This window comes from Pituophis catenifer, unplaced genomic scaffold (assembly GCF_029215685.1).
Source record: "Pituophis catenifer annectens isolate HBS135680 unplaced genomic scaffold, rPitCat1.0.hap2 SCAF_6, whole genome shotgun sequence".
Taxonomy (NCBI): Eukaryota; Metazoa; Chordata; class Lepidosauria; order Squamata; family Colubridae; genus Pituophis; species Pituophis catenifer.
In genome coordinates this window covers 77,686,979-77,714,785 of record NW_027256886.1, presented here as the reverse complement: position 1 = coordinate 77,714,785, position 27,807 = coordinate 77,686,979, and the positions used below count along the sequence as shown (strand labels likewise).

The 27,807-nt window shown below is 40.4% G+C and overlaps 1 protein-coding gene across 1 annotated transcript in view; it reads left to right on the top strand.

Annotated features, from left to right (window-relative positions):
• The window catches only part of TSPAN15 (tetraspanin 15), a 32,173-nt gene extending 23,386 nt beyond the window's left edge, over nt 1–8,787 (top strand). Inside the window, exons 5-8 of the mRNA XM_070945093.1 lie at nt 1,263–1,379; nt 5,062–5,109; nt 7,361–7,477; nt 8,422–8,787. Coding sequence (XP_070801194.1) covers nt 1,263–1,379; nt 5,062–5,109; nt 7,361–7,477; nt 8,422–8,577 — 438 coding nt within the window. The 3' untranslated portion in view covers nt 8,578–8,787. The remainder of the gene's footprint in view (nt 1–1,262; nt 1,380–5,061; nt 5,110–7,360; nt 7,478–8,421) is intronic.
• The last annotated feature ends 19,020 nt before the right edge of the window (nt 8,788–27,807 follow it).

The following is a 27,807-nucleotide window of genomic DNA, read 5'->3' as shown; positions in this document are numbered from 1 at the left end:
GTCAGTGATGGCACCAATTGACTATATCGGGACGTCGGAAACCACAGCCACTCGGTCTTGGATGGGTTGAGCCTGAGTCTGTTCCTCCCCATCCAGATCCGTACAGCCTCCAGGCACTGGGACATCACTTTAAGGGCATCATTGGGGTGGTCCGGGGTGGAGATGTATAGCTGAGTATCATCAGCATACTGATGATACTTCACCCCAAAACCACGGATGATCTCACCCAGCGGCTTCACATAAATGTTGAACAGAAGGGGTGAGAGAACCGACCCCTGTGGCACCCCACATACAAGGGGCCTCGGGGTCGACCTCTGCCCCCCTGTCAACACAGACTGCGACCGATCAGAGAGAAAGGAGGAGAACCACCGCAACACGGTGCCCCCCACCCCTAACCCTTCCAACCGGTGCAGCATGATACCATGGTCGATGGTATCAAAAGCTGCTGAGAGGTCTAATAGGACCAGGACAGAGGAACAACCCCTGTCCCGGGCCCTCCAGAGATCATCTACCAATGCGACCAATGCCGTTTCCGTGCTGTATCCAGGCCTGAAGCCCGACTGGAACGGATCTATTATATTATTATATTATATTATATTATATTATATTATATTATATTATATTATATTATATTATATTATATTATATTATATTATATTATATTATATATTATATTATATTATATTATATTATATTAATTATATTTATTGTATTATATTGTTTTAAAAATAATTAAATTAAAGTACAATGGCATCATTATTTGGAAGAAAAAATATATTGTATTTTACGATTTTACTGCTTTCCAGCTCTCACATTTTTTCTGTATTTATGTTAGGATTCAAATATGCATTGGGATTTTCAAAAATCTTTTTAAAAATGTAATCATTTAATTTTTTACATTTCTTTATTTTTTACTTTAATACTGTTATTTTTAAAATTCAAACTAACTCACATTCTTTTTCTTTATGATTCAACAAATGTTTTCTTGCATACATACAATATACTCCTTAATCACTAATCTTTGAAGTATACAGTAGTTTGGGATTTGACTGAAATCTAGTCAGATCAAATCTTAAGGCCTTATTCCCCTATAGAATCTTTTCCAAAACTGTTTTCTGAAGATTATTGCTTATCACATACTATATAACCACTGTTAATAGGTATTTTTTTTCCTTGACTGGATCGTGATTTTTAAATGAGGAATATTTACATTCTGCAATGATGCTAAGTATGCTACTTTATAATACCTTTTTCTCTTCAAGTTTAAGTGTTGTGGTGGAGAAGATTTTAAAGACTGGTCAAAAAATCAGTATCATGATTGTTCTGCTCCAGGACCATTAGCCTGTGGAGTCCCATACTCTTGTTGTGTCGCAAATAAGGTAAAAACAATGCATTATTCTCAATGAATTGGGAAGCTTTTTTTAGTTTTTGTCACATTGTGTAAAATCAATAGTTTCCCCCTAAAAGCTAAGCTTGTCAACAAAAAAGAATAATCTGTCTGTGGAAACATTCATAATAAAGGGTGCAGAGAAGAGCAACAAAGACATAAAGGAGGTTAAATCATATGATGAACGATTGAAGGAACTAGGTATGTCTAGTCTAATAAGGAGGACTAAGGGAGATACGATAGCAGTCTTCAAGTACTTGAGGGACTGTCACAGATATGAGGGAGTTGACTTATTCTCCGAAGTACCTGTGGGCAGGACAAGAAGTAATGGGTAGAAGATCAGAGCTAACCTAGAACTAAAGAGAAATTTCCTGACAGTGAGAACAATTAATCAGTGGAACGGTTTACCTCTGGAAATTATGGGTACTCCATTACTGGAGGTTTTCAAGAAGATATTGGACCAGCCAATCTCTGGAATGGCATAGGGTCTCCTGCTTGAGCCGGAAGTTGGACCAGAACACTTTCAAGGTCCTTCCCAACCCTATTGTTCTATAGTCTATGTTCTATCCATCAGTTTATTTGAAGTCATTTGTACATGCCAAGATTGTATATGGAGAATCAGTTTGATATAGTAGTTAAAAGGCTAGGAAAGCGGAAGTTATAATGGGTGACTTTGGGCTGGCCACTTAGCCCAGAAAAGATGGTACTGGCAGACTGGTTTCACAAATGTTGCCAAGAAAACTGCATGTAGTAGTTGCCAGAAATCTAGTTTGACTTGAAGAACTACAACACACAAAGATTGTATAAAATAAACCAAAAGGAAACATAATTCATGGTTATATTAGGAGTATAGACTCTAAGTACAATTTCCCTAACAAGAATTTGAATAAATTGGATAAATCTAAAAACAAAACTTTTTACTAGACTACACATGGATAAACCTAAAAACAAATTAATTTGTTGGTATTAGGCTTTTCTACTGATAAAGAAAACTTTTGCCTTATTAAAAATATTTTTGAAGCAAGCCAGACTTTTTTCCTTCTATCACATCATTGAGGCTTATTATATGATGTAACTCTTTTTGTGACAGTCACAAATCCACTATGAAATATGGCTTTTTAAAGGCCATACAATTCTAATAATAAATTCATATCCAGGATATGTATCATTACAGTTCCTGAAAGGAAGTAAATCTAGGTTCAATAATGCTAAGTTTATAGTACCGTGTTTCCCTGAAAATAAGACCGGGTCTTATATTATTTTTTGTTCCAAAAGATGCATTAGGGTTTATTTTTTGGTTAAGTCGTATTTTGGGGGAAATATGGTACTAATTGTGTCCATCTGGCTGATGATCTTAACTGGGGCTTATTTTGGGGGTAGAGCTTATATTACAAGCATCTTGAAAAATCGTGCTAGGGTTTATTTTCCGGTTGGGTCTTATTTTCGGGGAAATAGGGTAATTTATCTCTAGGCAATAGTTTTCGGAGGTAAACTAACTGTAAGACTCTGATATGATTATCAATAAGAAAAATGTATGCATTTATTTTCAGTCTTATTGGATAATACCAATAGCAATGTGAGGGTAATACCCACTGCCTTTATGTATTTTTTTCAAATGCCTTCAGAAGGATAAAAATAGCAGTGTTTTTAGTTATAAAATTAAAACTGTAAACATCCAAAATAATACTCCTGAACATCTTTTCAAAGCTGTCTTGTGTTATACCCATTTATCTGAAAGATGCCACACCACCACTCTAAAAATAAATCAAGCCAAATAAATATTAACTGTTTGACATAGTTACCAAAAGTAGCTTGGCTTTTTCACTGGAAAAATACAAATGTGAGCAGCAGTTATTCATTTATTCTACGGTCATGGAAAAATATAATTAATAAGTGAGGTTGATGCCTTTATTTTTGGGCGAGCTTCATGGAATAGATAAGATCTGGATAATAGGTTTTGCCATTTCAGTGAAAATTTGTTGGGATAGTGTAAATAAAGGCTTTTCAAGCCCAGAAAATCTTGCCAGATCAAAAAAGCTGACTTTTTGCTATCTATAATAGTGTACTTATCAGGTCTAGGGAAGGATGTTGCATGAGTCAAGCCCATTTACAGAGGTGTCAAACTGGCAGTCCGCAGGCCGGATACATCACACGTAGGCCACACCGATCCTGGATCCCCAAAGGCAAACATGTTGCGATACGTGATCGAGTTTGACACCTGTGCTCTAGCATAAGACATTTGATTTTGCATCATTATCCAGGGACATGTATATTTGCCAACATTCAACTAAGTACAGTAGGGCTATGAAATAGTTGACACAGGATAAAGCTGAGCGTGGCTTGACTCAGTCCAGATCCTTTCCTATACCTTAACTCATGTTATTGAATGCTCTTGTTCAATACTTTATTTATTAAGACGTTAATAAATAAATATTCAAGACGTTATTAAGACCAGCTGCCTGCAATTACTGCAGGGTTCGAATCTCGCCAAGGCTCAAGGTTGACTCAGCCTTCCATCCTTTCTAAGGTAGGTGAAATGAGGACCCAGTTTGTGGGGGCAATAAGATGACTTTGTATAAATATACAAAAGGATGAAGGCTATTGCTGAGCACATTGTAAGCCGCCCTGAGTCTTCGGAGAAGGGCGGCATATAAATCAAATAAAAAAAAAAAAACCTTAAATATATGGGACAACAAACCTTGAATTTTCAGGGGTATTCAGGGAAAGATTCATGATTTAAAGCTGAGCGTGGCTTGACTCAGTCCAGATCCTTTCCCTCTGTAAATTTGTAAATTTATAATGATAAATAAATCAGACAAGCATCTTTTTTGGTACAAGTATGATTACTTGGAAGATAGTACTTAGGGTTATTCAGGTACTAAGCAATTGAAATGGGTGGAAATTGTGTGTTTTTTTAAATTGATTCCCTTTAGGGGGTTAGCATTCAGAGTATAATCCCAGTAAATTTGTAACTTTCTTTGCTTAATTCAACTTGAATGCTCTTGTTCAAGACTTAAACATATGGGACAACAAATCTTGAATTTTCAGGGATATTCAGGGAAAGATCCTTGGCTTAATCCTTTCACCAGCTATTTACAAGAGAAATAGTGGTCTAATGAAACCAAGTTTATGAAGGAAAATAGTTGAATGGCCAAGTATGTACAGTAAATCAACGAACTGAAATATACATTCAAACAAGTATTATAGATGTCAAAGTCATGTATAGAAGCTTGAGCATTTAGATACTAATACATTTTATCCTATTTAAAATGAATTGTAATAATTTGATGCAGGGAGGTTCATTTGTGCTCCCAAATACTTCCTCTTGAGATATTATAAACCTAATAAAAATATCAAGAAAGCTAATCAAATTATTTAAAAAGATACTTAAAAATGTGGCAGAACTAGGTAGTGATTTTTCACCTTTTAGTGTTTTTCTTAGCTATTTGAACATTAACAGAAAATATTTTTCATACAACAAATGAATATTTTGTACTCAAACTGTAATATACACATAATGGGTTTTAATTTTTCTTGTTTCTTTAATTTTTACGTAAGGAAAAGTAAAAAAATATGTGATTATGTTATAATTTTTATATCAAGTTCTAAAACAAACTGTAAATCTGTTCATGGTACATTGTAAGTAAATGTGTTTATATGTGTTTTTTCCCCAGACAACGGTCATTAATACCATGTGTGGATACAAAGTGATTAATGAAGAGGTAAGGAAGTGAATATATATGCATATTCTTTCTAGCCAGGTTTTACCTACGTAAACTAATTTGTTCTACAGCCCTGGTTCTGTGAAATCTCATTCACAAGTTTCTGGGCCTTTTTTCTGCTGACAAACTGCAACTCTGTGTTGCTCTCTGGGAGACTCAGATAGTTATTTCTGCCTATTAAGGCGTCATCAGTGAGCCACACCCACTTCTCAGATATCCTCCCTGTAAAGGTACAATGTGTCTTTTTTCCTTTTTCGTAGGCTTTTATGTGCATATTCTTTCTAGCCAGGTTTTACCTACATAAACTAAGTTGTTCTACAGCCCTGGTTCTGTGAAATCTCATTCACAAGTTTCTGGGCCTTTTTTCTGCTGACAAACTATATATATATATATAAATATAAAAATAAATAAATAAATAAATAAATAAATAAAATTTACCATTTTATAGTCAAGGCTTCCCCAGAAGTAACGTATGGCTGTGAGAGTTGGACCATAAAGAAGGCTGAGTGCTGAAGAATTCATGTTTTTCAATTGTGGTGTTGGAGAAGACTCTCTGAGAGTCCCATGGCCTGCAAGGAGATCAAATCAGTCGATCCCAAAGGAAATCAACCCTAAAGGTTCTTTGAAAAGACAGATACTGAAGCTGAAGCTCAGATATTCTGGTCACCAAATTAAAAGAGAGAATTCATTGGAAAAGACCTTGATGTTGAAAAGATAGAAGGCAAAAGGAGAAGGGGATAGGACGAGATGATTAGATGGTGTCATTGATGCAGAGAACATGGGTTTGGGCAAACTCAAGGAAACAGCGGAGAGCAGTGGGGCCTGGCATAGTCCATGGGGTTGCGAGAAATCAGACAGAACATAGTGTCTGAAGAACAAAATTTAGCACTTAACCATTTATTGTTTTAAGGAAGGCTAACTCTATGCATTTTTTCTTAATGCATTTTTAGTAGCCTTCCACTACTTACTTTCGTCTTACGCTCTTTATTTTGTTTTGGCAAACACACCCACAAAAAAGACAGTACATAAATTCCAGTGTTCCTTGTGATTAAAAGCTTGATAAAAGTATTGACTTCATGGAAACAGACACCAAGGAGAACAGGACAAAATGCAAGCCACATCCAGATTTTGAGAGGTAGACCAGGAGAAATCGCTGTAAATTCATCATTCTATTATTTGCAGTGTGGGGTAGCATTTAGTTTCAATTGCTACGATGTAAATAATATCAGTCAGAAAAGAGGAGTGAATTGCACATCCTTTCTCTTATCCATACTTCATGATTTAAATTAGGACCCTTAAATAAAATGCAGATACAATTTGAACTAATAAAAACATTATTTGTATCAAAAAACATAAAACTTTTATCAGATAATGGCCTATGGATTTCTCTAGTCAGATAGCCATGCATTTAATCTCTCATCAGTGACCATGGTATCTTCTATAAAGATTGGGAGTCAGAGGCATCGTGCTCCTTCTCAGTTCTTGTGGGTGGTGCTAGGAAAGTCAGCACAGTGGGTGCTCAGTTGTGGGGTGCCTCAAACTCAAGTCTCTCTCCCCACCCGCTGTTTAACTTCTACATGAAACCACTGAGAAAAATCGTCCATTAGTTTGGGGTGAAGCAACATCAGTATGATGTCACACAGTCTTATAACTAGAGAGACGGTAGAAATCTTGATTTGTCTTCCATAATTTCTATAACATCCATATCAGTGGTGGGTTGCTCCCGGTTCTGTCCGGTTCTTGCGAACTGGTAGTAAAAGCGGCGGGAGGCTCCGCCCACCCGCCTGGACGTCATAATGGATGATCTGCGCATGCGCAGAAGTGCGCACATGCACTCCCATTGCAAACCGTTAGTAATATAAAGCAATATAAAGCTGTCCAGGTGTGCCCGTTATCTCAAAGTGCCAGATTGAGGAATGCTTTCGAAGTATAAAAAAATAAATTGGCCTGTGTGGAATTCCTTGGAGAGGAAGTTCTACAAGGAAGATGGTAATCAAAGCCACCGTTGTGACTTTGTTGTTTCCCCAGCACCTCAATCTAAATGATCAAATAGAATTTGGTCATGGGCACTCAGATATCTCAGCCATGCCAAGCCTTCTCCGGGAAATTTGCTTGACAAGAAGCTATTCTTGCCAATTTACTCCAATAGTGGGTTGTCTGCATAAAACGTGCGAGAGCTGTAGGCAATTAAGAAAGTGGAAAGCCATTTTCTCTCCCTGCATTAACAAGCTTGTAATTCATTACTTTACAGCACCTGAGTGTTCAACACGTCATATATATCAGAGGATGTACAAATGCTGTATTCATTTGGTTTACGGACAACTATGCCATCATGGCTTGGATTTTGCTGGGTATATTGCTTCCGCAGGTAACTCTTTTTATAAGATAGATGGAGCATTGCCCTCCCTCCCTCCCTCCCTCTGTGTCTGGTTCTAGATCAGTGGTGAAATTCAATTTTTTATACTACCGGTTCTGTCAGTGTGGCTTGGGTGTGGTGTGGCTTGGTGGACATGGCTTGGTGGGCGTGGCAGGGGAAGGATACTGCAAAATCTCCATTCCCTCTCCACTCCTGGAGGAAGGATATTGCAAAATCCCCATTCCCATCCCATTCTGGGGCCAGCCAGAGGTGGTATTTGCCGGTTCTCCGAACTACTCAAAATTTCCGCTACTGGTTCTCCAGAAACTGTCAGAACCTGCTGAATTTCACCCCTGGTCTAGATTCCACCACCTCCTTTTGCCCAGGTTGCTGGGTGGGCAAGGAATCCTGAACCATAGATTGCAGCAGAGTCCTGCCTGGTCAGGAACCTCTCCTGATCATAGGAGAAAAAGCTAGAACTCACAACTCGTACTCAGCATCATTACTTCTTTGGGCTTTGTGTAATGTTCATGATGCAGTGTCAAAGTTGGGCAAAAATCATGGGTCCTTGCTGTCCTCTGAAGGGCTATTGGATCAGAGCCAATATTCAGGTAGTTCTGACAGGTTCTGACAGGTTCTGGAGAACCGGTAGCAGAAATTTTGAGTAGTTCCGAGAACCGGTAAATACCACCTCTGGTTGGCCCCACATCCATCTATTTGCTGCCTCCCGAGTCCCAGCTGATTGGCTGGGTCTTCTTTTGTTGCCCTGCACAGGAGAATGGAGCTGGAAAGCAGGTTAGTGGGGTGGGGAGGGAATGGGAATTTCACAGTATCCTTCCCCTGCCATGCCCACCAACCCACACCCACAGAACCGGTAGTAAAAAAAATTGAATACCACCACTGAATTGGAAAACAGATAGTCCGTGAACAATTTTGTTTGTTTGTTTGCTTGACAGTTTTTTGGAGTGATGATCACTTTGCTGTACATCACCCGAGTAGAAGACATAATTACTGAACACAAGTTGAATGAGTCCCTGCTTCAAGCAAGAAGGAGACAGAGGGGTGATGATGAGCCAGCTGGAGCTGGGTGCTGTATGTGTTTTCCTGAGTAACACCAGGTTGCCCTTTGACCAAGACTAACAGTTAATGTCCCCTTGCACTGTGCCTTGAATGTAAACTTGAATGTACTGTGATTTGTAAGTAATAGATGACAAACGTCCTGACACTTTTCAGACATCATTAACAGAAGATATCTCCAAGTGTTCCTTATTACAGCGGGATTTGTTCCTATGTTGGAATCTCTTTTCTTTTGTGACATCCAAAAAAAGCCTAGCCAGTTTCCTGCTGTATGATAATCCAGGAGAGAAATAATAATTTATTCTAAGGTAATTATTATATGCAAACTGACTTTATACTTAATTGATCTACCTAACAGTATATATAGCAAGGTGAAATTATACTTTTTTTCCCCCATTACTGCTAGAATATGGCTAGTCAGCCAGTGCAGGAAATGTTTCACAAATCCAGATTTGTATTGATTACCCACCATAAAATAATTCTGTGTCAGAAACAACACACACACTCTTCTTTTTCTATGGAAGGATAATATATCTGGCTCCTATGTATTATTAATTGGGTGAATTCTTGCTTTTTTAAAAACTCGGGCTTGCTGCAGTGTTGTTTTTAAAATGAACGTAATTTTCAAGCTCTTCATGCAGATTACATAATCACTGCAAATCATAATACTGTAATTTTTCTGGGAATAATCTAATGTGAAGTCTTGTGTGGGAGTCTAGGTAAACACATTTAACTTTCCAATTGTTTCTGTGTTGATTCCTAGCCAATGAAGTATTTTAAGGAACTTGATTTTCATTCTTGTGCAATCAACTTTTTATGCTGCTTCTAACAGATAACTGGGAATTTTAGGGGCCTTTGCTGTGTCTTTTGTACGTTCCTGATCTAATCCACTGTGTGATCAGTTAACTAAAAGCTGCTTATTTTGATGCCAATTTTTAAAATTTGTTTTTAACTGTATGGAGTTTCATATATTTGATATCCTTAATTAATGTATTTGTCTTCTGTTTCTAAACAGAATTCAGGGGTGTACAGATGTGCCACTGAAAAATTATATTGTTTACATGAAAAATAAAAGTTATGGTTTTGTAAAATAAAAATATAATTTTTTCGCTTTGGAGTTGGGGAAACTGAGTGGGTTTCCTGACATAAAATGTTTCATTTCTTTTTAAAGGCTATAATAGTTCTCCCTCTGCAAAAAGTTAGCCTAGAAATGTTGCATGCAATTGATTAATACCTATAAGACATACATTATTGCAACAGCATTCTCTAGTCAACAGTTAGTTAATTAATGAGTAAATAGGTGGATAAAATGAGGACCCAAATTGTTGGGGGCAATATGCTGACTTTGTAAACCGCTTAGAAAGGGCTGTAAAGCACTGTGAAGCGGTATATAAGTCTAAATGCTATTGCTATTGGCTAAAACATGAAAAAATATACTCTCAGCATGGATTTTTACATGTAGATATTGAAGATGAAATAACAGAATAAAAGAACTAATTTGCAACGAAATTGGCAGTCTTGGAGCTCAAACCAACAATGTAATTACCAACCCATGCTACTAATATTCAAAGACATTTCAAAAGAACTAATGTTAACAATGAACTATTGTTCATTGAGCAAGCAAGACAAAAACAAATTCTACCACACAGATTTATCCAATGTAGTATATGCAGTTTTCCCACAAGCATTTTTAATACATTTCCTCTGACAGGTTTTTATGCAATTGTCCATAATAAAACCGTTTGAAATATACACTAATCATCTGTCCCAAGTATACATATTTTTATTCAAAATGTTGGCGATGAGAAAAGTAAACATTTATGCATCTTATGAGTTTGCATTGGTATGGAACATTTTAGGTGACATTTGTGAAGAATTCAGGGGTGAAATCCAGCAGCTTCTGACAGGTTCTGGAGAACCGGTAGCGGAAATTTTGAGCAGTTCGGAGAACCAGCAAATACCACCTCTGGCTGACCCCAGAGTGGGGTGGGAATGGAGATTTTGCAATATCCTTCCCCCAGGAGTGGGGAGGGAATGGAGATTTTGCAGTATCCTTCCCCTGCAACGCCCACCAAGCCACGCCCATCAAGCCACACCATGCCCACCAAGCCACGCCCACAGAACCAGTAGTAAAAAAAAATTGGATTTCACCATTGGCAGGATTTCTTTCATATTCCAGAACAGCTTTGGGGGATGACTACCCTCCCCTTTCCTTTTCCCCCCCAAGAGCCCTCAAAATTTTGGAGATTTTTCCCTTTTTTTTTTAAAGCCTGGGTATGCACCAGGACTTGGGTACAAACAACTTCTTTTTCTTTTAAGAGATAGTTGTTTTTGATTACATTAAGGCTTCCAAGAGTCAGAGAAAATTGTCCCCTCCCACTCTCCATCATCCCCCTCACACATTTTCAATCTTTTTTTCTTCTGTAAGTTTCTCAAGTTGTGGCAATTCCCTTCTCTTGGTCCCTTACTGTAATCAAGTGTATTAGTCTGAAAACCTAACAAAATCAGACAGAAACAGGAAATGCAGGCATTCCATATTTTGTACTGTAGGTACTTTATCCTTTCCTTACTCACTGCGCAGGGTCTCAAACCTTGTCCACTTTATGATATATGGATGTTAACTCCTAAAACTCTCAAGCCAGCATGCTAGCTAGGGAATTTTAGGAGTTGAAGTTCACACAACATAAAATTGTCATTGTTCTAGAGAATTCCAGGTAAATTGGGTGGTGTCTTCCAACACCCAGAAATGTTTAGAAACAAGTACTGGTATCTAATTCCTAACAAGTCAAAGCTCTTCAAACAGCCTGTTGTCATTTTGTTTTGGTCTCAAGAAGCCTTTGTCACTTTTTGAACACATCTTAGTTAAGATTGAGAAACAAGGGCATACATTATAGCTCCTAGAATATTTCACCACAAGAGTAACGAGTTAACTATGTAGTTTACAATTAAATTGATGGTACTGCAATTCTGAAAAGAGGGGGAGTTGGGGCGAACGCTAAAAGTGAGTGACGCAAATGGAAATAAAATTCATTTTGAGCTCAGCAAATCTTTTCCCCTTCCCAATCCCTAGCAAACTGTGGAACCTTTTAATGCTGTATCTGTAGATCATTTAATTCAGGTTAGCCTCTCCAATATGGAATTGGCATTATCAAGCCAAGCAACAATGAAGAGGACTGAACTCTACACCAAGGATTAAACTCAGGGGTGAAATGCTCCCGGTTTGGACCGGCTCGGGCGAATAGGTAGCGATGATGGCCGGTGGTTTGGAGAACTGGTAGCAATGGCAGCTGGAGACTCCGCCCACCTGCCCCATTCCCTGGACTTGGGGAATGCACCATTCCCGGACTCCTACTGCTCACCTTTCTCCCGCGGCTGGCTGTTAGGGAAGGCAATGAATGAGCCACTCTGGTCCACGCGCCAGCTGTGCAAGCGCACACCCAACCTGCCGCTGAATTAAATAAACGATGTGCACTTGCGCAGCCAGTGCGTGGACCAGAGCGGCTCATTCAAGAAGGAGAGTGAGCGACTCCGGTACCTTTCGGGCGCTTGCCTTCCCTGACAGCCAGCCGCGGGAGAAAGATGAGCAGTAGGAGTCCGGGGAATGGGGCGGGTGGGCGGAGCCACGGGAGAAAGAAATTTAAAAGGTTTTCCTACCGGGTTCTGTGGGCGTGGCTTGATGGAAGGGAGTCTTCTGACTGAGTGGGTGTGGCTATGAGTGACATTGAGTTGGCCACACCCACCCAGTCACAGGACACCCCCCCCACCAAGCCACGCCCACAGAACCAGTAGGGAAAAAATTTAGATTTCACCCCTGATTAAACTCCAACTGGGATCATGATCAATCAGGCATGATATTGATCATAATTGGGGGAGAAATGATCCCAGTTCTAAAATTCAGAGCGGAAAATGTTCTAAAAATGAAAGCAAAGAGAATTCATGGCAGTTGTTTTATAAACATTCATAATACTATACAGAACAGAAATGTCTTCCAATCAAGCTGAAAGCAAGCATGGAACAGACACTGCAGATCTTGAGTCAAATCAAACAACGTGCAAATGCATTTATCAGCAATTTGACAAAGCAGGAGTCCTATTGAACAGAGAAGGTGATAATTTTTTTCTTGTAGTTTTAATAGCATTAGGGCTACTGGTAACAAAAATAACATTAAGAAATAGAATACCAGGAGTTAAACTAACAATTCAAGAACACACATGGAAATTATATGCCAATTATATAGTATTCACAGTTACTCAGCTGGAGGACTGCCTAATACTGTTATTGGAATATATACATAAATATGGGTTTGTATCAGGTTATTAGATCAATGAAGATAAAACTCAAAATATGACATGGAATTTAACAAAGGGACAAAATTCTGCATCTGACAGAGGTTTAACATTATTGCAAAACAGATGAAATACTAAAGTACAGTATTTCCTGGACAAAAATAATTTCTTAAAAATAAATCAGATATAGCTTATATGTTCAGAGGTGGAAAAAAATTAAACTGAACTCGGTTAGGAAGAATACAACCATCAAAATGAATAGACTTAACTTTCTTTTCCAAATGATCCCAATACATATTGAAAACAAGTTATAACGTGTTTGGCATAAACAGGAAAGGAACTACACATGGCTCCCAAAAAGACCAAGGATTAAATTTAAGATTTTACAGCATTCAAAAACTGAAGTAGTTTAGTGGCTCCAAACTTGAAATATGATACCAGCTGATCGACATAGATTATATATCCTTATGGCTAACTCTATGGAGGATTCAAGATATCTCAGGATTGACACAAACAATTTATAGGAGAGCATGCAATAACATATTGCATGACTTGAATAAATGTAGGAAAAGAATAAGTCTAGATTTTTTCCTTTCTTGCTTTCCTGATTTTTTTTTTTTATCAAGAAGAGAACAAAGATATTCACTCAGTGGAAACAACTAATTTGACAAAATCCTATTTTGCAATCTAAACAAAGATTGTATCTCAGATTCTCATTTCACAACCATCTAATTTGTTGGTAGTGCCTTACCAGACATGTGGAAGCCATGTGACTCAGGTCCCCATAATATAACCTCTCCCCCCATGTCTAAGTCTTCTGGAATGGACTGGGTTGGGTCTTGCCTACTTGCATGGGTTCCTCAGCTGCAGGAATGGCCAGAAAGATCTTTCAGAAGCTTGAATTCTGGCCCTTTTTTGCTGTAGACGTCCATCTTGTAGACAGAGCTGCATTAATTCTCGAAGGGTTCCTGGACACTTAGAACCAATTCAACAAGACATTTTTTGGGACAGATTCTTCTGAAAAGGGTCAGTCAAAGCTACAACATTCCAGTCCAAATCTTGGTACAATAACTTGAAGGTGCTGATGGGCCACACCTTTGCTTCAATTCAAGAATGCGCTTGTTGATACGCCAAGGTTATTCACAGGTTATAGATCAACTACAATTGCTGGCTAAAGTCATCAAACCTACCTACCAGAAGGTTCTGCTGCCACAACAAAAGGAGTAGCCCATTTAGCAGCTCTTAACTCTAGACAACAAATTGATTAGAATTCATTTGGGAGGTTTTTAGGCCATACGCTCAGCTGGAATTTGGACCCTGTCAGGTAAGCTGGCAAACGGTCCAGCAATTTATCAGATTTGTCTGGGTTGACCACCAAGCTTCTCCTGCGAGGAGGAGAAGGAATGTGATCTTCAGCATTTGGCTGGTTTAATAGCCCCTGCTGCCGAGTAGCAGATGGAGTCATTTGCCGGCTTGGCTGAACACGTTCACCTGTGAGTTGCTCCATTGTAGTTTCAAAAGTTTTTCCCACTCTTTCTCAGGCAGGAAAAGTGTGTTTGTCTGGAACAAGCAGTCCCGTTTCAGGTTTCCAACTCACATACAGTTGCTAGATCAGACCAGCAATTTACTCAAGGCCAAGTAGATAACAAGGAAAGGAACATAACATCAAAATCGAAACAGTCTCTGGAATAAAAGCTTGCCTGGGTAGTTTTTCAGATGAGAAGCCAACATTCAATTTTGAGATTTGGAGCACCAAATCAGGTTTGTCAGCCAGTCCAAAGATCAGTTTCAGGGTTTGCAAGCAGACTTCACAGGAACAACCCCAGAACAGGAGAATGGAGGGTTATTTCCAAGAGAAACAGGGATCAGGGCTACCTCTTAAATCAGGCTGCAATCAGCTAACTTTAATTAAGATAGTTCCTCCCTTGCTTCAGAAGAAGCCTCATTGAGCTTCTGTATTCTGCTCCTCCTCTCTACCGTTATGATCCTGGGTCATAATGCAAACCAGCTTAACATTGAAATTGCCTTGCTGGATGGATAAAAGTCTTTGCAGGGATGCCATTGATTTTCAAAAAGAAGATAGGAAATAGGAAGGTTTTTTTTAAAAAAAATCTTTCCATGTTATCCTAGATGTTAATTTACAAATTTGGCATTTTGGTCTTAAATTCCTGAGTTTGTGTGTCAAATCCTTGGTGCCTGAAAAGGGTTTTTCACTTCTCCCCACATATTACCCTGTTTCCCCCAAAATAAGACCTCCCCGGATAATAAGCCCAATTGGACTTTTGAGCACATGCGCCTAAAATAAGTCCTCCCCGAAAATAAACCCTCCCTGAAAATATTTAACTGCATGTACAGCCGGTCCCCGCCATTTCCTCTGGTTAGGATTAGGGAGACAGAGCTGGAAATCAGGTAAGATGGTAAGAGGAGCCCCGTCTTGCTCCACGCGCCCCAAAATAATAAGACCTCCTCGAAAATAAGGCCAAGCGCTTATTTCGGGGTTCAAAAAATATAAGACAGGGACTTATTTTCGGAGAAACACGGTATCTGTACAAGTTGATAATTCCAGACTTTATTCACCCATCACGAAAGAGGAAACAGAGAGTAGCTGGCAAGATATGATTTGAAGATTTGCAAATAACAGGGATACAAATAATATTAACAGAGGGATACAATCAAGATCAAGTGAGGTACTAATACCACTCTATAAAGTCTTAGTAAGACCACACCTAGAATACTGCATCCAGTTTTGGTCACCACACTATAAAAAAAAAGATGTTGAGATTCTAGAAAGAGTGCAGAGAACAGCAACCAAGATGATTAGGAGACTGGAGGCTAAAACAGACAATGAACGGTTGCAGGAACTGGGCGTGGCTAGTCTAGCGAAGAGAAGGACCAGGGGAAACATGATAGCAGTGTTCCAATATTTGAGGGGCTGTCACAGAGAGGAGGGGGTCAAGCTATTTTCCAAAGCACCCGAAGGCCAGACAAGGAATAATGGATGGAAACTGAACAAGGAGAGATATTCAACCTGGAAATAAGGAGAAATTTTCTGACAGTGAGAACAATCAACCCATGGAACAGAAGTTCCTTCAGAAGTTGTGGGAGCTTCATCACTGGAGGCTTTTAAGAAAAGACTGGACTGCCATTTGACAGAAATGGTGTAGGGTCTCCTGCTTGGACAGGAGGTTGGACTAAGTGTCCTACAAGGTGCCTTCCAACTCTGTTATTCTATAAGATTTGTATAGAGTACTTGTCTAAAGAATCCAGGCTGTTAAATATAAATAAATAGATATTTAATATCTGTTAAATATTTTGTTCAGAAAATATGCAGAACTCTGATTCTTAGGATTTATGGCTAGGAAAAATAATAATAATAATAAAAAAAGGTTTAAAACCCCCATCCTGATCACACTCAAGATAATGCCCAAAACTGGACCTAGAGTAGATTAGATTCCCTTGGTGCATATAAAGGAGAATTTGGTAGTAGGATCAGAAGCTCTTCTTTATGGGAGCCTTTCCCAAGTGGGAAACTTTTTGATGTGTTGGACTAGACTTCCCATCTTCCCCAGCCAGCTTAGCTTGGTCACCCAATTGAGCAAAGGTGGACTCGGTGAAAGATTGCAATCCTTTCACATTGAAGTCTTCAAGAAAAATATGGACCAGTATCTTCAGATGTGACTATCCTTTTGTGGTGCAAATAGATCTTAGGATGCAATAACTAGATTCCAGAACTACAACTGGGTAGCCTACAAAAAATGAAGAACTTATGGGACCTGGAAGATGTGATCTGATATACAGTAGTGGCCAAAATTGTGGAAACCTTTTGAGAAAAGTGTATTTTCTAAAACTAGCTAATAACATCCCCTTTTTTTTTGGAGTAGTACCATAAAATTATATATCAATGCAAAGATAATTGAATCAAGAATGTAATGTAATAACTTTTAGGAAGGATTTGCTATTAGAATAGCAGTTACAGTATAAAGAAGAAAAGTGAAACAAGTAGAAAAAATGAGATATACAAAAATTATTACCATAGAAAAAAACGAGATATACAAAAATCGCCATAGAAAAACAAGATATATAAAAATTATCACCATGTCAGTTAATACTTAGTTGGGTATCCTTTAGCATGAATTACGGCCTTATAAAGTCTTCCCATGGAGTGAACCAAGTCTTTTAGTTCTGTAGCTGTTATTATGTGAAACCCAGATTGAAGGACTGCTTCCATTAACTGGGTTTTATTGCTGGGTTGCTTCTGACTAACAAGTTTCTTTAGTCGGCTCCATAGATTTTCAATTGGCTTAAGGTCTGGGCTATTCCCAGGCCATTCCAGCAGTGGAATAGGATTATCTTGAAACTCTACCCCCAAAAAAGTGGTGTTATTAGCCTGTTAGGAAATGGCTATTGTCTAACTAGTTGGTCAGGCAATATATAAACTATCAATACATGTTTGTCAAAAGGTATTATATTGCTTTAAGACTGTATTGCATCATCCTGTATCCTGATTGGCTAAACTCTGTAGCCAATGTACTTAAGGGGAAGCCTGAATCATGGCTTGTGGACACTACACCATTTTAACTGCTTGTTTGCTGTTACTTTTCTACCTGTTCTCTCTGTATGATCACTGTTTGATCATTGCTACTTGTTGTTTTCTACTATTTATTGAATGTTTTAATACTGAACTTGTTCCTGTTTGAAACTCAAGAAGAACTGTTTTATTGTGTAATGACAACAACTGGTAAGAAGACTTTGTACTTGGAATATCCCTGATATCGCCTTATCTGTGTATGACTTGGATTGTTATTGGACTTTGCTTTACTTTTTTCTAAAAAGTAAAAGACTACCACAACTCAGTGTGTCAGTATATTAACTGTAGTTATTCACTCTCAGCTGCTTTCATGTGCATACTCAAGGGGTACTCTGCTCAATAACCCATAACATCAGTTATGAGCCAAGAATATCCTTAACATAGCCATCAAAAGTTTTCCACAATTTTGGCCACTATTGTAGTACCTAGATCCAGAGGAGAGGAAAGTACTGTGGGCCCAAGGAACAAAAACCAAAAGTGATGACATTTCTATAAACATTAGTCTAATTAGCTGGAGATGTGATAGGTAGCAACAGAAGGAGTAGAAAGGACTCATATGGGGCATCCTCAAACTACCTTTGATTATATCAGGGGTGAAATCCAGCAGGTTCTGACAGGTTCTGAAGAGCTGGTAGCAGAAATTTTGAGTAATTCGAGAACCGGCAAATACCACCTCTGGCTGGCCCCAGAGTGGGATGGGAATGTAGATTTTGCAATATCCTTCCCCCCGGAGTGGGGAGGGAATGGGGATTTTGCCATATCCTTCTCCTGCCATGCACACCAAGCCACGTCCACCAAGCCACACCACACACACCAAGCCACGCCCACAGAACCGGTAGTAAAAAAAAATGGATTTCACAACTGGATTACATGTATTGCTCCTAGGGGGTCAATGCGCTGAGGAGATGCAATGCGAACAATCCATATATTTTATGGCTTTATGCATATGGAGAGAAGAGAAGATTTGTATGTACGTATATTAAGAAAATGTGATAAGTTACTAAAATTGTTTATATTTATGATGAAAGGGGAAATCACTTTATCTATTTAATTTTTTTTTTAAAAAAATTTGATTTATATGCCACCCTTCTCCGGAGATTCAGGGCGGCTTACAGTGCGTTAAGCAATAGCCTTCATACTTTTGTATATTTATACAAAGTCAGCTTATTGCCCCCACAAACTGGGTCCTCAATTTACCTACCTTAGAAAGGATGGAAGGCTGAATCAACCTTGAGCATATTGTATTCTTATTTTTATTTCTTTTCTGCATCTTCTATTTTTTATATTTTTAAAATTTGCATTAGTTTTTACCCTTGTAAGTGTGAATAACATTAGCACTCTACCGATCTATTTATCAATCTTATTTAATAAACAAGCAGGTATCATCCTGATTCTAAAAATTAGAGCTCTGAGTTGTGGCTGTATACTCAGGCCTCGTTTATTTCGATGCTGTACAGTAAGGGTATGTAACCCCAGACAGCATGGGATGGGGAATTCTGGAAATTGAACTCCACAAGTCTTAAAGTTGCTGTACAGAAAGGATATTTCACTGCCTTTGTCTTTCTGAGGCCTTGCGAAAATGCTTATTGCATTTTACAAGTTGATATGCCACCAGATGGCAGTAGAGGTAGTCATATCAGAGCAGACCACAGCGTAATGACTCATATTAACAGCGTTATCTTGAAGTGAAAATTAATTACTGAGTTTTTAATTCATTTTAAATTTTTGTATTTATGTGTTTTATCTCGTGGCTGTTCACTGCCCTAAGTCCTTCGGGAGAAGGGCGGTATAGAAATTTAATAAAATAAAATAAATAAATAAATAATATAGAAGGGGAAACTGCACCTAGCTCAGTAATTGGTTCATTGTAGGGTTATTACTTTGTTCATCTGTATGGTTTTTGAAAATGCAGTTACACGTAATTGCAAACTTCAGCAATTCTCATCCTTGAGCAGTGAAACTAGCATGTACAAGGACACAGGATGAAACAAAGTATAATCTGTAACATTTGCTGCTTGTATTGTTCATGCACACGTGCATATTCTCACGATAACCAATGATGTAATTACTAACCAATTATTGTGCCTTGGAGATTTGTTAACCAATAATAAAGTAACACGCATAGTAGGTGAGAACTGAGAAACTTAGAAACTATATAAACTATGTCTGATGCTCAATAAAGTTGCTGTTGATTCTGCTATCCGTGGATGTTTTCCTTTCACTCATCTCACACGTCTCCAGCCTCCGGGAAACAAATGCAACAGTTCATTTCAGTGGTGGGTTTCACATATTCTTATCACTAGTTCACCCTGCGCGCTCACACTCGCTTCGTGCATGTGTGTGCATCTTCTGTGCATGCTCCCAGCCTTCCGTGAATGCACTTTGCTCGTATGTGTGCCTTCTGTGCATGTGCCCGGCAGTGGTGGGTTGCCCCTGGTTCGGACCGGTTCTATAGAACCGGTAATAAAACCAGTGGGAGGCTCTGCCCACTGACCCGGACATCATCAGAAGTGATCTGTGGATGTGCAGAAGAGCGCGCGTGTGAGCAAAGCGAGCATGTGCATGCGGGCACGATACAAATCGGTAGTAAAGGTAAGTAGAACCCTCCCCTGGTGCCCGGCCTTGAAAATGTGGCTAAATAGGATGGCATTACGCCGGGGCGGGTGGATTTGGCCTAGCCACAGTCGCCGCTACCGGTTCCCCTGAACTGGTCCGAACCGGCTGAATACCACCTCTGGTTCATTCCTAGAAACTTCTAAAATATTTAAACATTTCATGTAGGAGACTTCATTTTCATCTGATTTGGACAGTCAGGGAAACAAGTGGCAGATCCACCACCATGAAAATTGTATCTGTACTTGCCCTTGGATGCATCACTTCCTCATGTGCTGCTAGACCCGAGTATCTGCTATACAAAAGCACAGAACACCCATTCTTAGGAATCTTAATTGTTCTTCTGAACAGGAAGTCATCACTTTGAGATCAAAGCCATTTCCAAAAGGGCTGTCAAATTTCTATGGACAAAAAGTTGCCACAGCTTGCAAAAGTTACCTGGTACTCCCTTTAATAATTATTTCATGCTTTCCCACACAATGTTGATAGTTGTTTAATACCTTAGATTCAATATTCCCATCCTGCTTACAATCTTTTTGGACTGTTGCCTTCTGGCAGAAGATACAGAACAATTAAAACTCGGATCACACGTTTTCTGAATAGTTTTTATCCCAGAGCTATAATTGCACTGAACAATGAACTAAAGGGCCACCATCAGTGTTGCGTTATGTCAGAGGACATGACGAATGAGGCGCGTTAGATGGTGGCGCTGCAGCCGGCAGGAAAAAGGCTCATTCCCATTGGCTAGGACGCTGATAGCTCTAGTATAAAAGAGCTGTCCAATCGTGAGGAAGCGCTTGCTCTCACTGGTGTTAGCTGACGGAGCGAGTCATGGATAGTGATTACTGTTACCTTGCCTGCCTGTTCCAAGAATTGAACAATCAGTTTGGGTGGTTTAGGGGTGGGAAATTTGTGGTGGGTGGGAGTGTGTTTGGGGATTGTTATGTGTGTTGGGCCTGGTCTTTGGGTGTTAAGTGAATTTCATTGTATGGGTATACTGTGTATACACGTACAGTGACAATAAAGTTATTATATGCTGTTGTATTATTATGGGTTTTTTTTTAAAAAAATAATTGTCTCCATATCCATGGATCTAACTTTGTATCCAGTTATCCAACTTTCTGGTAAAGCCATGATGACATTTTGTGGGCCACGGCATTAATTACATAAGGTGTAATTTGCATAATTTGCACAATGATGTTGCAACACGCATAGCAACACTGGGTCTTCCCTCTGCAGAATAAATGTACTGTACCCAACATACCGAAACACATTGTGGAAAGTTAGCACCCACCCCTTCTCCTAAAAGAATGAAATATTTTGAGGAATATTTTAAAAAGGCAGATTAGTATATTTCCGCAAAGGAGAAATGGAGAAACATACTCTTGGAGACAGAAAGCAGCCTCCAAGTCTTTCTTAATAGCCCCCAGCAGATGGTGAGGGCAGCTTTTAGAAAAGCAGAGTTGGTAATCCATTCAAGACAAGATATTTTGAAACAAAGGCAGAATGGTAGGATTAGAAGCAGCTCCTCACCAGTGGTGGGTTTCAAATTTTTTTTACTACCGGTTCTGTGGGTGTGGCTTGGTGGGCATGGCATGGCTTGGTGCGCATGGCTTGGTAGGCGTGGCAGGGGAAGGATACTGTAAAATCTCCATTCCCTCCCCACTCCAGGGGTAGGTTACTGCAAAATCCCCATTTCTTCCCGATCAGCTGGGACTCAGGAGGCAGAGAATAAATGGGGGCAGGGCCAGTCAGAATTTTTACTACCGGTTCTCCGAAATACTCAGAATTTCCACTACCGGTTCTCCAGAACTGGTCAGAACCTGCTGAAACCCACCTCTGCCCCTCACTCAAGATCCAACACAGGAAAAAGTCATTAAGCCACAATAGGAATTCCCAACACCCTTTCAGAACAGAAGCCCCTTCATTGCATCACCCTCAGAAACATCAACCAAACTTAACTCAGACAAACATCTAGGCCTGTACTTTGCTTATAGAGCCAGCTATGACCCCTACATAACCCCATGGAAGTCTGACAACAGTCAATAGAATACATGTTCTTGCACAGGAACAGGTAGCTCAAGTGCAAAGCCCAAGAGAAGGTAACGGTAAAGGTTCCTCTTGCACATATGTGCTAGTTGTTCCTGACTCTAGGGGGCAGTGCTCATCTCTGTTTCAAAGCCGAACAGCCAGTACTGTCCGAAGACATCTCCGTGGTCATGTGGCCGGCATGACTAAATGCCAAAGGCGCATGGAACGCTGTTACCTTCCCACCAAAGGTGGTCCCTATTTTTCTACTTGCATTTTTTACGTGCTTTCAAACTGCTAGGTTGGCAGAAGCTGGGACAAGTAACGGGAGCTCACCCCAGTACGCGGCACTAGGGATTCAAACTGCTGAACTGCCGACCTTTCGTTCGACAAGCTCAGCATCTTAGCCACTGAGCCGCCACATCCCTCAAGAGAAGGTATAATGCCCCCCTCCCCCAACTCCATGTGGTCAGCTGCACCAGAACCACAAATCCACATGGTTCTGCTTCATCAATAAGTGGACCCTCTTTCTAATCAGCCTCCAGACTCCATTTTGTCTCCAGTGCCTTTCTCCCGGCTTGGAACTGAACCAGATGGATATTTCTTCCCACAACTTCATGTGTGTGGGAGGGAGAGGGTTTTGTGTTTGGCCCCACAATTTAAATTCCTGAAAGAAGGAATCTATTTTCTTGCGTTCGGGAGCATCCTCTGTGGGTGTCTGTTTTAGGAGAGTTCAAAGATGGCAGCCACAGTTGTTGTTCAGTTGACTTCCCCACAAGTGTGTTGCATATCTTAAAAGAGGCAGGGCTTTGATCATAAGAGTGTTGGTTGCCATCTTGACATTTTCGATCACCCTGAAATATCCCTCTGCTTCTCTTCATCTCCTTCAAGGGCTCAACAAGCAGAGAATAAAAGCCATTAGCTGCCCCTGACCTGAATGCTATTGTGTTCAGAAATCTTCCAAGCCAAATGGACATCTGGGAATCCATTTGCAATCAGGTATGAGTCTTCTGCCTTGAGCAGGTGGCTGGACTAGAAGACCTCTGAGGTCCCTCCCTTCCAGCCTTATGGTTCTGTGAGAGAAACTGGCAGAGGGGATTTCCCACTCTTCTGGATTAATCACACTAAAATGTTCATTAGAATAGAATATAGAATAGAATAGAATTTTTTATTGGCCAAGTGTGATTGGACACACAAGGAATTTGTCTTGGTGCATATGCTCTCAGTGTACATAAAAGAAAAGATACGTTCATCAAGAATCATAAGGTACAACACGTTAGTCATAGGGTACAAATAAGCAATCAGGAAACAATATCAGTATAAATCGTAAGGATACAAGTAACAAAATTACAGTCATACAGTCATAAGTGGAAGAAGATGGGTGGTGGGAACGATGAGATGATTAATAGTAGTGCAGACTTACTGAATAGTTTGACAGTGTTGAGGGAATTATTTGTTTAGCTGAGTGATGGCATTTGGGAAAAAACTGTTCTTATGTTTGGTTGTTCTGATGTGCAGTGCTCTATAGCGTTGTTTTGAGGGCAGGAGTTGAAACAGTTTATGTGAGGGGTCTGTAAATATTTTCCCAGCCCTCTTTTTGACTCATGCAGTATACAGGTCCTCAATGGAAGGCAGGTTGGTAGCCAATGTTTTTTCTGCAGTTCTAACTATCCTCTGAAGTCTGGGTCTGTCTTGTTGGGTTGCAGAACCAAACCAGACAGTTATAGAGGTGCAGATGACAGACTTAATAACTCCTCTGTGGAACTGTATCAGCACCTCCTTGGGCAGTTTGAGCTTCTTGAGTTGGCGCAGAAAGAACATTCTTTGTTGTGCTTTTTTGGTGACGTTTTTGATGTTAGCTGTCCATTTTAGATCTTGCGATATGGTAGAACGTAGAAATTTGAAGGTCTCTACTGTTGATACTGTGTTGTCTAGTAGCAAGGGAAGGTAGAAGTTATCCAACTCTGGTCAGCAGAGGGCGCTGTTTGCTCACAGTTAACCAACTTCAGGTGCACCTGTTCCATCAGTTTCATTCCCAAGACTCCACCTGCTGCCCTTCCGGAATCTCTTGGCTGCTTCTGCTCTTTAATAGAAAAAACAGCAACAACAACTGAGCAACCTGGCTTGGGGAAAGGATGTTGTAACGTGTTTAGAACCTCCACATTTTCACACAGGGAGAGGATTCATGCAACTCACTTCACAATAATTTATTTATTTATTTTTTATTTTATTTCGAATTTATATACCGCACCTTCTCCCGAGGGACTCAGGGCGGTGTACAGCCAGCTAAAAACATACAATACAAACATTAAAAACAATTAAAAGGATATATATTAATTTGGCCCCAATTTAAAATGACAAACCAGTTAAAAATGTTTTTAAAAAATGTTATGTTAAGCCAGCCCGGCTTGCTGGAAAAAGAAAGTTTTAAGGGCACGGCGGAAGACACCGAGGTCTCGAATTCTCCTTATCTCTGGGGGCAGCTGATTCCAGAGGGTAGGTGCCCCCACAGAGAAGGCCCTCCCCCTGGGGGGTCACCAGAGCCACTAGAGCAGGGGTGTCAAACTCGATTTCACTGAGGGCCGCATCAGGGTTGTGTTTGACCTCGCGGGGGGGGAAGGGCGTGGCCAGGGTGAGCGTGGCCAGCTCGACGTCACCCTGTCGGGGGTGACTGTGGTGGCCCGAGTGTTCTGCCAGAGAAAACGGGCTCCCAATCTCTGTTTTCGGCTGGGATGGCCTCCTGCAACCCTCTGCCAGCAAAAACAGAGCTTGAGAGGGCCGCACGTGGTTTGGGTGAACCAGTAGCAGCAGCGGTCGGGAGGCTCCGCCCACTCCCGGACGCTTCTGCACATGTGGAGAAACGTGGGCATGTGTGTGAGCATACCCATGAGTGAAACGATGGGTTTTGAAACCTGCCCCTGATGTAGGGGTAACTTTGTAGGTTGTCTTTTGGGTTCCTGGTTGAATCTTGCTGGGTGATGATGCAATCTCCCCACATGCCATGTGGTGAGTTCTGTTGCTAGATGGGTAGAGAGGGCTAATCCTACCTTTGTTGGATCTTGGGTGAGGGTATTTGCTTATGAATAGACCTAGCTATCTCTTTATCTCTTAAGTGCGGACATCTGCTTGGGCTATTGAGGAGGGTGGGGGCTATTCATGCCTAAAAAAACATGTTTCTCCATTTCTCATCCAGGGAAATATAATATTCTGCCTTTTTAATATTTCCTAGAATATTTCATTCTTCTAGGAGAGGGGTGGGTGCTAAACTCCTACAAGGTGACCACCCTCAGCTCAATGGAGGTGCAGAGTTCAGTGGCTTGATGATGTGCATCTAGAACTGTAGCCCCATTAAAGCTCCCTAGGACCTCCAAAGGCTTCTCCTTTGTGTGCCTTCAAATGTCCATGTGAGGGCTCTTCTGCTGGCACAAAATAGAGAACTCTTAGCCCAAATTCAGAAGACTGATGGTGGGGTGGAGTAGGTGATGAGCACACAAACTCAAGAAATGGCTAATAGGACAACTTTGCACTGTGCCACATGGCCATATGTATAACTTCAAAGTCGCCTCCATTAGCCGTGTGGTGGATTCCGGTTTGTGGAGGGTTACTTTATGAAGTCCCGGAAAGGAAAACTACCTCTCTCTCTTTGTTGCTGTGTTTGGAAGAGGAAAGATTCATGTGAAGCCCCAAAGGTGATTTTTTTCAAGAGTTCAACTGGACTTTCTGGGTTTTCTTTGAAGACTTCACTTCTCATCTAAGAAGCTTCTTCAGCTCTTGATTGAAGCTGAAGAAGCTTCTTGGATGAGAATTGAAATGTCTTCAAAGAAAAACAAGAAAGTCCAGTTGCCTCTTGAAAAAGCACCTTTGGGACAACTATGACCTGGATGACTGAGAATCTCCACAGACATTCATGTGATGTGATTTTCTCTTCATGTAAGTCCAGAAGGCCAGCTGTTTCACACATGATCCATGGAACCAGCGGCATCCAATGGGCAGGTAAAAATCAGCAAGTTGGCAGACAGTTGCCATGTGAGCCCCGCTGCTTTTGAATGTGTGTCAATGTTGCCTGTGCCTGCAAGAGGGGAGAGCTTGTGGTGTTGTGCTTTGTGAGCCTGACGATTTTGATCCAAAAGAATGGCCTCAACAACCCTAACCCTACAACCCTAACCCTAACCCAACCGTCACCCCCCACCCCCACCCCACCCCCAACCTTAACCCTAACCCTAACCCTAACCCTAACCCCAACCCCAACCCCAACCCTAACCCTAACCCTAACCCTAACCCTAACCCTAACTCTAACCCTAACCCTAACCCTAACCCTAACTCTACAACCCTAACCCTAACCCAACCCTAACCCCACCCCCACCCCCACCCCTAACCCTAGCCCTAACCCCAACCCTAACCCTAACCCTAACCCTAACCCTAACCCTAACCCTAACCCCAACCCCAACCCCAACCCCAACCCTAACCCTAACCCTAACCCCAACCCCAACCCTAACCCTAACCCCAACCCTAACCCTAACCCTAACCCTAACCCTAACCCTAACCCTAGCTAGATTATATTCCCAGCAGAGCATCAGGTTGGGGAACTAATATTAGGCAGTTTCCTATCTTCCATCTAGATCCTAATTGTGATTTGAACTAAGAATATTCAATCTTTGAGGCAATGTTTCCTGTTAAGGAAACTTGGTATATCATCCTTTACTTTTCTTTGTTTTTTCACTCCTAAAAGTATACTACTCAAAAAAATAAAGGGAACACAAGCAGAAGACATCCGAGATCTGAATGAATGAAATAGCCTTATTAAATACTTTGTTCTTTAATACAGTAGTTTATACACTGCTCAAACAACTAAAGGGAACACAAAACTACTGTATGTCACAAACAAAGTATTTAATAAGGCTATTTCATTCATTCAGATCTCGGATGTCTTCTGCTTGTGTTCCCTTTATTTTTTTGAGCAGTGTATATTCTCCTTTGAGATGATCTTCTTTCCCAGATTATCCTAGGCCCATCTGGCATACAATATGGAAGTGATTCACTATTCCTTGCTTCCAAGATAGATTTTTTTTTTATTCCCAGTCCTTATTTATTTATCAAATTTCTATAGCTACCCCATCTCACAGAAAGTGAGTCTGGGTGGCATGCAACAATAAATTAAAACAATAAATACATGAAAATAATCGCTGTTAACATTTATAAATTATTTTAAAAAATAAAATTTCCTTGTGATCTCCCATTCAAAATACTAGCAAATTCCCGCCCTGCTTTTACAGATCAGCAACATTAATTAGGAATTGGCCCAGGTTCTTTAGACAAATACTCTATGCAAATCTTACAGAATAACAGAGTTGGAAGGGACCTTGGAGGTCTTCTAGTCCAACCCCCTACTCAAGCCGGAGACCCTGTACCATTTCAAAATGGCGGCTGTCCAGTCTATTCTTAAAAACCTTCAGTGATGGAGCACCCACAACTTCTGAAGGAAAGCCGTCCCACTGGTTTATTGTTCTCACTGTTAGGAAGTTTCTCCTTAAGTCCAGATTCGTTTCTCTCCTTGATTAGTTTCCATCCATTGTTTCTTGCCTTGCCTTCTGGTGTTTTGGGAAATAGGTTGCTCTTCTTTGTGGCAGCACCTCAAATACTGGAACACTGCTATCATGTCACCCCTAGTCCTTCCTTCAGTCGACCTGCATTGCTTCTACTGACCAAACAGAATGCATGATGGCCATATGAGTCGCTCAGCACAATTTAGA